The sequence below is a fragment of the Pseudorasbora parva genome, chromosome 21 (assembly GCF_024679245.1).
Source record: "Pseudorasbora parva isolate DD20220531a chromosome 21, ASM2467924v1, whole genome shotgun sequence".
Lineage (NCBI taxonomy): Eukaryota > Metazoa > Chordata > Actinopteri > Cypriniformes > Gobionidae > Pseudorasbora > Pseudorasbora parva.
This window is the reverse complement of record NC_090192.1, coordinates 20,020,776-20,033,373: the sequence shown is the minus strand read 5'-3', so window position 1 is coordinate 20,033,373 and position 12,598 is coordinate 20,020,776. Positions and strand designations below refer to the sequence as shown.

Below are 12,598 nucleotides of genomic sequence, written 5' to 3'. Positions count from 1 at the left end.
AGTGTACTGACTGAAAGGGAACTAGGGCTTCTATAGTCAGAAAAAAAAAATGTATTAAATCCCCATGATTTAGATCAGTGGATCTCAACCTTTTTGACTTCAAAGCCAGCCCATTGCTCACAACAATGTGGGTGATGGTGGTCTCGCTCACAATTTATACCAAATATAATATTTATCTTGGCATCATTCGAAAGATGTATATTTGTTATTTAAAAAAATAACCAAGTAATAAGAAATATTTCGTTGTTTAATATTTAATATAATTTATTTGATATCTTGAAGGCCCCTTTGCAAGTTTGTTGAGGACCATTGGTTTAGATGCAATGCATCTCTGTTCAATCTACAGCAGAGTCAGCCTAAGTTACCTGGGGACAAGAGCCGTAGTAAGAAGAGCAAGGAGGCCAAGCCACGTGTGAAAAAGTTGAAATATCATCAGTACATTCCACCAGACCAGAAACAAGAACCCGACCAAGCCCCGATGGACTCTTCCTATGCTCGATTACTACAACAGCAGCAGCTATTTTTGCAGCTTCAGATCCTGAGCCAACAACAACAGCAGCACTACAACTACCAGACCATCCTTCCTGCACCTCTCAAGTAAGCAAAGAGATCCGGTACTGTGTGTCTATGATCTGTGTATCAGGCCCTGCTTTGCCAATCGGTGAATCCAAACCATTTGGTCTTTGTCTTGCCTAATTTGGCAAAAGTCATCCTTTGCTTTTGAAAGTAGCCAAGATGTGTTTTTAGGTGGAAAATGTCTAAAAACGTTTTTGTTGCTGGTGGCACTCAGGACCATTACCTATTTTCCAATAACAAATCCTGTTTAGTGATTTACGTTAATGGTAGGAAGTCGATGAGGTTATTCCTCTGCTTCCTTTTTCATCTCTCGTGCAAGATTTATTTGACCTGTCGTTGTTTTCTGCTGCTGCATTGTTCGGTGGTGTTTATTTATTGAGAACAAGGGTCAGAGAACCAAATTGTTCCTGCTGTGATGTTGAGTGTTGTTCCTCCCTCCTTTTCCCATCTGCTTCCCTCCTCACCAGGCCTGTGTTAGAGGGCCAAAACAGCAGTGCCACAGTCGCTATTAACAGCACCAGCAGCCTTCCTGCCTCAATCGTAGTGTCTCTACCCACGGCAACACCTGTGCGGCCCAACAGTACCCTTTCCAACCGCAAGGCTGGCACACTACCAGCCAACCTGGAAGAGATGAAGGTACAGAGAGATTTTGATTATACACAAAAAAGTGTAATCAATAATAGAAACGCTACCGTTTAAAATTAGTTTTTAATGCTTTTAAAATAAGTCTCATATGTTCATCAAGGCTGGATTTACAGTATTTAATACAAAATGCAGTAAAATGGTAATATTGCAAAATATTACTACAATTTAATATAACGGTTTTCTATTTTAATATATTTAACATTTTCATTTCACATTGGCAGCATCTTTACTCCAGTCTTCAGTTACATGATTCGTTAGAAATCATTCTACCTAATATGATTTGATTTCTCAAGAAGCATTTCTTATTATTATAAATGTTGAAAACAGTTGTGCTGTTTATTATATTTGTGGAAACTGTGATTTTCAGTTTTTTTCAATAAACTAAATAATTTTTTTGAAATGAAGACAGCTTTGGAGTGAAAGCATGCAAAATAACCCATTCCCTGAGTCCACAAATAAAAGTAGACAGTTTATAGTTTATAATTATGTTTTGAACTTATCTGTAGCCTATGGCTAAAAATGAAGGAGTATTGTGAGTTTTTTCCGCTTTCTTAAAGGAAGAAAAAAAAAAAACGCCAGCGTCTTCATCGGCCATGGGATAAAGAAAACATAGCCTAACTACGAAACTAGATAGTTTACGTTTAGGCCTAAACATTAGCCTGTAATATTATTATTTTAATTGATACATTGATTATGAAAAGTCAGCAGCATGAGCAAGATATAAGATTCGCAATATGTTTGAGACTTGGGGTCACACATGATTTTGACCACTTCGAGTTTTGTTTTTAGAAAGTGTTTCTTTTTTTTTTTTTCTTCGTTTTTTATAAATTGTATTTTAATTTTGATCGATTTTTCATCAACTAATTGCCTGTATATTAAAATAAGCAAACCAAGACCGTATGGATTGGATTGACGTGCGTAACTGGCCTTGTTTCCTCTGCCTTTGAGCAAGGCTGAAACTATAGCTCTTTCTGTTTTATTCGTCTTAATTACAGTAGGCCTATATAGTTATGATATTATTTGTGGCTGCACCAGGGTCCACTAGGTTAAAGTAACGCCACTGGCTTTATTTGGAGAAAATATATGTCGTTTTAACAACAAGATCTCGTTATTACGAGAAAATATGTTGTTAAAAGACACAATTGAGTGGAAAAATAATATATAGTCCTTATGTGGCAGCAATGCGTCAGCCCACCAGGTGACCTGTAAATGCGGAAAAAACGTTTCCATTGCAGTTTTGCGAAAATGTCCCTTTTCGAATTGCCTGAAAAACCACCTCATGAGAGCGTAAAAACTTTTGTGTAAAAACGCGAAATTGCCGCATTTCCATTGGGCGTATTTTCAATTCGCATTTTGAAGGGTAATGGAAACGCGGCTAATGTTACTTTTGATTAATTTCAAACACTGCGCTGAATAAAAGTATTAATTTATTTTAAAAAATCGTACTGACCCCAAACACTTGAATGGTGGTGTATAAAAATATAATAAAAAAATACAATTCAATAAATATTTATAAATCAAAAATAAGAGAATCTAATATGAATTTTCCATTATGCAAAATTGAATTCAGTTGGTTTTGTGTCTTCAGTAAAGTATGCATCTTATTCATTTAAATGATTTGTATTAATTCAGGTGATTTTAAACAGTTGTATCATATCATATATGGTGATCCAGAAATCACTTTATTTTCTGTATATAGCTAATAATGGGTGTATTTTGGTAGGTGGCAGAGCTGAAAATGGAATTAAAGTTACGTGGTCTTCCAGTGTCAGGAACGAAAACAGACCTTATTGAACGACTTAAGCCTTTCCAAGAAAACCCTGTCACTACTGCACCCAACAACTGTACGGGACCTACCACGCAGCTCTGCAGCACACCTATGGAGGTGTCCAGCACCACTACAAACCTCTCCCCCATCCAGCATCCCTCTGAAAATATGAGCTCCACTCCGCCTGTGTCTCCTGCTTCTTCAGAGCTTCACAGCAGAGAAGAAGCATCCATGCAGGGACAGGCAGAGGCCCAAAACCACAGTTTATTAAAGGCAGCTCCTGTTCCTGAGGAGCAGGACCGGAGACTACACGAAAAGGAGCGACAGATCAAGGAACTGCTACGTAAACTGGAGCAGGAGCAGAAGCTGGTGGAGAAACTGAAGATGCAGCTAGAGGTGGAGAAAAGGAGTGGACAAGTAATTTCACCTGCAAAACATTTTTCCAGTCCAGCCACCATGTTGGCATCTGTCAAAACTGAAAACACTGTCCCTCCCAACTGCACACTGAGTTCACACACTACACCAACGCTAGTGAAGCTCGAGGAAGCCCACCCCAGCCAGGTGACAGCTACCCCTCTCCGACAGTTCATTATCAGCCACCAAGGGGTGCCACAGGTCATAGGGCAGCCCCAGACTCTGCTAACCACGCCGCATGGGGGCACTCAGATCCTTCTGCCAATGCCCTTGGCGAATAATACCACTACCATCCAGCTGCCCAACACTAATGTCAAACTACAGGTAACAGAAAACACACTGCTTTCTATACGTTATACGCTTTATAAACTGACTGTGTCAATACTAAATGTCATTTCCATGTCTTTTTTTTGTAGTCAGTCTTGCAGGCTGTTTCTCCATCAGGCACAGGTCTAATTCAGACCCCCCAGCTACAGCCCACCAAAGCAGAGAGTCCTACATCACAACAGCTGCTCAGTCACAACCACATCGTTCAGGTCAGTCTCATGAATGTAAAAATGTTCCTTCAGACCGTTTTATTATTAAAGGGATAGTACTGGGAAGATGAATCTGTATTTAAACTGGGTCATTAATGTAGTAGAAATGTGAAACATTTTTTTTATTTGGTGCTTTCTAGACTGAGAAAAGACAGAAAATGTATTTTTGTCTCATGGGGATGAAAGACAATTCCCAGAATGCTTCACTGCCCTACGAGGCCACTCCCAAAGCCATCTACTAGATTACTGGATCACTTTCACTTTCCCAGCGCGACCGCGTTCATTTTCATAAAATCAGTTCAGTTAGAGAACTGACGCTACAAACGTGTCTGTTCAATATAATGTGATTTAGCTGCTGAGGGAATGTCAAAGCCCAAACGCTGCAGGAGTCAGATTACACCGTCATAAATGACCTGAATGAACTTGTGATGAACGCTGAGGTAAACGCGACGGCGCTCGCGGCATAGATTCACAGTAATGCATCAATTGCATCATATCGGTGTCAACTAGAGCCTTTTGTTTGGTAAAGGTAAAGCCAGTTTCCTTGTTTATCCTTATAATCTCCTCCAGGAAGACCACAGGTAAATATGACATTTATCAAAATAGTTTATGTGAAGATTATTTTAAGTTCACTTAAATTAAAACTTATTTTTTAAAGCCTAGTAAATGTTGAAATTGATGGCTATCAATTATACTGTAATGTTGAATGTCTTAAAAAAAAAAAAAACCTTACAGAGACTAAAGTCACCCAACATCAATGTGAAAGAGAGCATGCCAAGACGAAATAAAGCTGTGATTCAAAATCAGGGTTATTCCACAAAATATTGATTTCTGAACTTTTCTGAATACTTAGTATTGTGTTGTTTAAAAATGAATATGAACTTATTTTCTTTCCATTATTGAAGGTCTGACAACACTGCATCTTTTTTGTTATTTTGACCAGTTGTTGCTTTCGGCAAATAAATGCTCTAAATTACAATATTTTTATTTGGAATTTGGGAAAAATGTTGTCAGTAGTTTATTGAAAAAAACAAAACAAAAAAAATTACCCAAACACATACCTATATATAGTAAAACCAGAGGAAACTGATAATTTTGCAGTGGTCTCATATTTTTTTCCCGAGCTGTATATCACAACTTCTATCCACTCTACAAAGGTTTTTTTTAACAGAGTATTGAATGACTGTGGAACCTGAGTAAGAAGATCAGAGCCAGCAGGAGCAATCAGAGCAAGTGAACATTATCTGTGAGCTCTGGGATCATCTAGTTTTTGTCTGTCCAGCAGAGTCATTCATCAGCGAGATGGATGGGAGTCACTGCTCTCTTTTCTTTCTAGGCTTTCACTCTACTGTAATTGGCCTGTTCTGGCAACAGGGCACCATGCTAAGGTTTCCCAGCTAGATGCCCATTCCTTTGGCATAGTGAAAAAACCTGGCCTGATTCCTGGATGACCTGAGTAACTAGAGCTCATTGGTTGTGATGAGCTGATAACAATTTTATTGACAGCCATGCCGTACGGACACATGCCAACGTGACCTGAGATAGCTTGTTCTTGTACTGAGCAGCCTTCTATTGAAGGCGGACAGAAGATTATAACATAAACCAGGCTGTTTAGATCTCTTTAATGCTAGTGGCCATTTCTGAATGCTCATGGCCTATTGGTTTACTTTTCACACAGACTCTATCTGTGGGTACCACCGAGAGGTCGGGTTTCCAGCACGTTAACAGTGAGAACCCAGCAGGCCTGGAAATACCTCAGTGCTTCCTCAGCAGCTCCCCAGAGAACAGGATCTCACCTCAGATGTCCCCCATCCCGTCGTCGCTTATCAATGGGCCAATAAGCAAGGTAGCACATCCAGCTCTTTTTGAGATGTTCAGCGTGTTGCTGTTCTGTTCTGCTTTGAATGTTCACTCACTTTTTTTGATTCCCAGACCTTCATCCAACAGTCCCCAGTTTTCAACCAGATGCCGAAGAACAGAGAGCCGCCCCGCTATGAGGAGGCAGTCAAGCAGACCCGTAGCCTACAGAATCCCACAGTATCAGAGGTGATGTTATCTACACATCTGCGCATGCTCGTACACATTCTGGGTTAAAAGATTGCTTCTTTCAGCAGGCATTCTTATTTCTCAACCAAAGATTAACTCAAGTTGTTCCAATCCTGTATCATTTTCTTGAGTTCTCAAGCGAATGTTTGATCCTATGTTTTTTCATGCATCATAGAGAACACCTGTGTATGTACAGTACATAATAATAATAATAATATTTTTTATTTATAATGCACTTTATATTAAACAAAATCTCAAAGTGCTACAGAATTAAAAAAACAATCATGAGGGTCATGCACAATAAGGTCAGTCGAAGTAGTCCAATGGAGGTTGCCTGACTAATTTTAACCTTTTAATTTGTAAATGTAAAATATTCTAGCTGAGCCCCCTGCATTAATTTTAATGATTTTTGTCACATTATTATTTAGGGGTGGTAATCTTTATGCTCCTCACAATCTGATTCAGAATCAAGATCCAATTATACTTTTTTTAATGTAATTTTTACTGACTTTAAAGGTCCCATTCTTCGCGTGTTTTCGAAGCTTTGATTATGTTTACAGTGTGCAATATAACATGAGTTCATGTTTCGCGTGTAAAAAAAACACAGTATTTCTTACACAATTTACTTATCTGTACAGCTCTGTTTCCTCTGTCCTAAAAACGGCCTGATGATTTCCTTGTTCTATTAAGTCCCTCCTTCAGAAATACGTAACGAGTTCTGATTGGGCCAACGCTTCCCTTGTTGTGATTGGACAGCAGCTTAGCGCACTTTGCCCGGAAAGGTCCCGCTTCTTACCATAACGGGGAGATGAAAGCGCTGAATGCGCGCTCTTCTCCACGTGGGAGAGCAACAAGACCACGCCCCCTTTTTTGTGTGTATTTGTGGGCGGAGGGTTAGTCAACAAACGGTTCTAGTGACGTCATTACATCCCTGCACTTCCTGCTGTAGTCCAAACCGGCCGTTCGCTGTAGGCTTTGAAAGGGAACTTCTGTTAAATAAAATATCTTGCTTGGCATTGAACTTTAAGCTTTATAATTTTACAGGTATTATTTATGCTCTAACAGCAACATTACACACTAACTAAAGTTTGAAAGATGGAATCGCGAAGAACGGGACCTTTAAATATCAAAGGCCCTATCATATACCCGGCAAAATACAATGGAAGGCGCGATGAAAGTGGAAAGCCAGATGCTGTTATCATTTCACGTCCAGCTCCATGTTGTTTAAATAGCAAATGGGCCAACTGTAATTTCTTTCCCTATTTACTTGTGTGTTATGTTGATTTATAACAAACAATTTGAAAATGTCAGATCAGACTTAAATCAGATTGAAATGATAATTAAAGGTGCACTATTTAGGATTTTTGCAGTAAAATATCCAAAAACCACTAGGCCAGTGTTATATATTTTGTTCAGTAGAGTTCTTACCAAATGTTTTATACCAAATGTTTCCAAGTATTTGTAAATTGTGAGAAAATTGCTATTTTAACCAAGGAGGCGGGATGTCTGAGGGCATCGTCTGTCAATTGCATCATATCTGTGTTACCCTCGGTTTCTGGTTTTATTTGGCAGAAACGCTTTACTCACAGCAGCGTGCAACAAGTCTGAGCGAACGCACAGAGTAACGTCATAATATAATTTTCAACACACTCAAATGTATCTAATATGATAAAAAGAGCTGCGTTACCTCATACTCATGACTGGAAAAGCGGAAAAAGCAGCGGGCCCGGCAACTGTGTGCCGCCATAATCAAAGCCGCGCTGCTCGCGAGGCTTGTATTGTTCATCTCATTAACAATCGCTCCAGTGGCTGTGCTCAGGTCCCCAATACTCGCCCCTGCTCTGCTTCATACTACACCTTTGATTTGAATAGTCGCCCTCTAGCGGATAGAAAAGTTACATAGTTCAGCTTTAAGCTAAATTTGATAATTCCATCATTTTTAAAGACCAAGAAGATGTTGTTGTCCTGGTGAAACCTCAAAACAAATGATATATTTGAAAAGCCCAGAATGTGCTCCTTACAGGACATCCTTAAAACTGTAAGGTGTGAGAGAAATTTAAGGTCAATTTACAATGGGAAAGGTTTGAGTCTCCCTAAATCTTTTTCTTATGGTGTACCCTACTTTCCAACACATTCTCACACCCAACTCGTCACATATGGACGCTTGAGCCGGACCCCTTGTCGTCACTTTTCAACGAACTGGGCGTACCTTTATCATCATTTTTCGACGCGCTGGGTGCTCCATTCATTTCGATGAGAAACCTTTGGCGTCATACACAGACGCATTTAATTCTTTGCGTTTGTAAAAGCAGACATGATTTTATTAAAATTTAAAGGCTACTTTTATATTTTGGAGCAACTAACCCAACTCCTAACCTAAACCTACCCACATCTTAACAATATAAAACACATACCAGGCAAATAAATGTACAGTCACAAGAAGGCCTATTTATTGCAAAATCTGACCAAAACAGTATAAAAGTATTAGCTCATGTTGCATTCCAAGTCTTCTGAAGTCATACGATGTCTTCATGTGAAGAACAGAGTTGATCTTGATGTTTTAATCGCTGAAATGATGATCCCGCTGCCGCGTGAACGAACTCATTCATATCTCATTCAAATAATTCAAAAGACTCTTAAACATGACGCAATCGGTCACAAGACACACGAGAGCCAATGACATTTTACAATCAATGCTGACGTAATGACGCAATTGGTCACAAGACATACGAGAGCCAATGCAATTTCACTATGAAATCTGAAGTACGGGCGGCAATATTTGAAATTTGATGTGTTCATGATCTTCGGCGGATGGAGATGCTGATCGCTTTTGGGGATTTTCTTCATGCAAATCAATTGTTTGGCCTCGGAAAACTTGGATTATTTAACTTTTTGAATAACTCGTGGATGCAGTCGTATGTTATATCCTGTGTTTTATAATAGATTTAACAATAGATTTTATTTATAATGCACTTTTCATTCCGAAGAATCTCAAAGTGCAACAAAGGGGAAAAAAATAACAAAACAAAACAATGAATAACAAGTAAAAATGGATACTACAATCAACCAACACAGAAAACAGAACAGAAACAGAGCTGATGGTGGAAGTCTCTGTTAGCTCCGCAGCACACTGTGGCCCGTCCACTCCATGTTTTCAATTTCTCCCAGCGGCAGTGTCCTGATGATGTCGTCGAGGCATGACAGCTAAAGACCAGAGATGATGGGTCTTCATGACGATTCAAACGATGGGGATCGCCGCAGCACCATGCAGGAGGCAGAACATTTTTCCAGGCACTTCTGTGGACACACTAGGGTCGGCGGAGAAGTCCAAGCCGCTCCACGGCCGCGATGCAAGACGGAACAGCGGCGCAGCCGAGAAGTGGAACATCCCAACATCATGCTGGACGCCGATGATGCTGGCCCGAATGACGCTAGCCCGGTGCAAACTTCAGCCACCATGCAGCTCAAGCCTGAGGGAGACCACCAGTGAGCAGCCGCGGCGAGCAACATCAAATGTCCTTCAAACCAGAACCAACCGCAGCAATTCAAACATAAACATCAGAGAAGCGGTGGAAAACGGTGAAGAGACGAACAACGTCCTCTCAGTGGCTGCCAGCAATCAGCAACAGTCCCAATTGTAGCTCTGACTGTTAGACTAGTCACAAACATAAGGAAATAAAATAAAATCTAAATCGAATAGTACAGTAACATGATTTGTGGGTGGAGAAGCGGCGAACAGACAACGCCAGCGTCCTCTCCCCCACGTTGCCTTATATCATGTTCACACAAATGGGTAGGTTTAGGGATGGGGTGGGGTTGGGTTACATGTTAAAACGTGTCTAAATAGCGTAAATAAAATAAATGTAAATGAAATTATGTTAAAGAGTCTTAATAGCGGAAATAAAATAAATGTAAATGAAATCATGTTAAAATGTGTCTAAATAGCGTAAATAAAATAAATGTAAATGAAATTATGCTTGCTGATTAATAAATTTCACCATGACGATAATATTCCCATTCCCAGTGCGTCTGTGTATGACGCCAAAGGTTTCTCATTGAAATGAATGGAGCACCCAGCGCGTCGAAAATTGACGATAAAGGTACGCCCAGTTCGTTGAAAAGTGACGACAAGGGGTCCTGGTCAAGCATCCATATGTGACAAGTTGGGTGTGAGAATGTGTTGCATTTTCGGGTTGATTATCTAAAGCCCTGTTTCCACCAAAATTACCCGGAACAATTTGTACCAGGAACTTTTTTTACAGGAACTTTTCTCCCTCCAGACCTGCAACTGTCTGCGTTTCAAACGGGATCCAAAGTTCCGTGAAGATTAGGCAAATTTGTCCTGGGATGTAGGACTGCGCGCGACTGCTCCTCCAAGTCAGTGACGGACAGTAATCATTTTTACGCGACACAAGCCACATTTACAAGCACACTTTTTTGTCATTCCGATTGAAAGATTTAATGGACTGTTTACATGAGACGTTATCTAAACCGATCTGGTGTTTACATTTGATGACTTTCAAACGCAATCATTTTGTGACATGCAGTTTGTCTGCTGCACCAAAAATGTCAACGCTGTTTTCTCCAGCAGCTGGAATGTGTTAACTGTAGCCGTAGCAACTCTTAACGGCCACCAGGACTAATACAGTATTATATAAGCTATTTATTTGTTGTAAAGTGTAATAATCATCTCAGAAAAAAAATGAATTCTTCTGTCAGGCGCAGTTAAAGTAAAAACTGGCTGGGGCAATATACGCTGTGTCGTTATTCCAACATTATCTTCATAACTTGCGAAATAAAAAGTTTACCCCTCAGAAAAATGAACTTTTCTCTCGTCAACATGAGCGCGGCGCGCACCGTCATGTCATGTAAGGATAATATTTTTGGTGAAAAATAGACTGGTGATTGGTGTAAAACAATTAATAACGAGTATGGAAGAGATTCAAGCTGTGCTGCTTTTGCTGGTTATGTATAGGTTTACTAAAGAGGAAATTAACAACAACAGAAAAGAGCACTAACATATTCAGAAAGCTTGTAAAGCTAGATTTAAAATGACAATGTATATTATTATCAGCTATTACAGACATTGACCGTGAGATGGCTGAGACGAATGCGCGTCATCAGACGGAGAGCATACTGATATTTACTGAACGCAGACAAATCTCGCAAAAAAATTTAAAAATGCTGGTTGAAATAAAGTGCTGCGTGAGCTAAACCAATCAGCATGTTCAGTGTCCAAGTCCCGCCCTCGAAAGTTCCTCAACTTTGAAAAAGTACTACCTCGCGAGCAGGGCCGTTTGGAGGGGGAAATATTTACCCGGAACTTCATTTAGACCCTACTTCCTGCGGTCTAAACACATCGAGTACCACCCCAAAGTTCCTGGGTCCTGGGTAAAGTTCCTGCTGTGTAAACGCGGCTTAAGACTGTGGCCTGCTTTGGTTAAACTAATAAAATATATTTGGCAATACCAATACATAAACAACCACTTGAGATGGACTCCATATTCCAAGTCCTCTAAAGACCGTAAAGCAGGATGGCCAAAATTCTTGTATGATGTTTTACATTATGTTTTATGTTATGTATAACACTCTTATTTTCTATTACTATTAAATGAAATAATACAGAATGAAAATGAGGATGGTTTAATGACCAAATTTTCCTTTGAACTGTCTTGTTTAACAATTTATGACAATTAGGAGGATAGGAATACATGACAAAGAAAAGATACTTACGATAAAGAGAGAAATGAATATGTATGAAAATGTTTGAAAGGTATGCACATTAGAAAACGTTCAAAAAGAAATGTTCACTCAAAAATGTTTGAGATCTTCTTAGTTTTATATTCTTTTAGTTCCATTTTATTTTAATTCTTTCCTTTTTTTACTTGTGTACTATCATATTATTTTATGACATTATGGTTCCTGTAAACGCCTGTAAGGGTGCTATATAATATTTTTTTATTTCATGAGAACTATCCCTTTAAAGCTCTTTGTTTGCAGTTACCCAGAGGCACTACTGTACGTGTCCATTGTTTACTGCTGTTATTTAGTTAATCATTTCTTCCTTTTGTTTGCCCTTTCTACTGTGCTGTCCTTGAACTGAAAATGACTTTACTTTTTGTTGGTCTGCAGGTTCCCACAGCGACAAGTCAACAGATGGATGATCTCTTTGACATTTTAATAGAAAGTGGAGGTGAGTTTGTCATATTGATGCAGAATCAAAAGAATGCATCAAAATGATATTAAAGGCTGCATTAAAAGTCACATGTAGTTATAAGGTTTCAAAATACTTTTATTTCAAATAAATTGTATTCTTTTTAACTTTATATTCATCTTAAAAAAATCACAGTTTCTAAAAAAATATTAATCAGCACAACATTTATGATAATAATAAGAAATATTTCTTCATCACCAAATCATTATAAAGGATCAATATTTGGTTAAAATACAACTATGTGTAAATCTGAAATCTGAGGGTAAATCGCTTGTAAAATTGTCTAAATGAAGTCATTAGCAATGCATATTACGACTAATAATACGTTTTTGATATGTTTAGGATAGGAAATTTACTAAATATCTTCATGGAACATGATCTTTACTTAAAGAAAGTGTA

At 38.9% G+C, this 12,598-nt stretch overlaps 1 protein-coding gene across 1 annotated transcript in view; it reads left to right on the top strand.

The window, feature by feature from the left end:
- The window catches only part of mrtfba (myocardin related transcription factor Ba), a 37,791-nt gene that overhangs the window by 23,079 nt on the left and 2,114 nt on the right, over positions 1-12,598 (top strand). Inside the window, exons 9-15 of the mRNA XM_067429739.1 lie at positions 347-597; positions 1,044-1,212; positions 2,945-3,727; positions 3,820-3,939; positions 5,618-5,785; positions 5,872-5,985; positions 12,118-12,178. Of these exons, the coding sequence (XP_067285840.1) occupies positions 347-597; positions 1,044-1,212; positions 2,945-3,727; positions 3,820-3,939; positions 5,618-5,785; positions 5,872-5,985; positions 12,118-12,178 (1,666 nt within the window). The remainder of the gene's footprint in view (positions 1-346; positions 598-1,043; positions 1,213-2,944; positions 3,728-3,819; positions 3,940-5,617; positions 5,786-5,871; positions 5,986-12,117; positions 12,179-12,598) is intronic.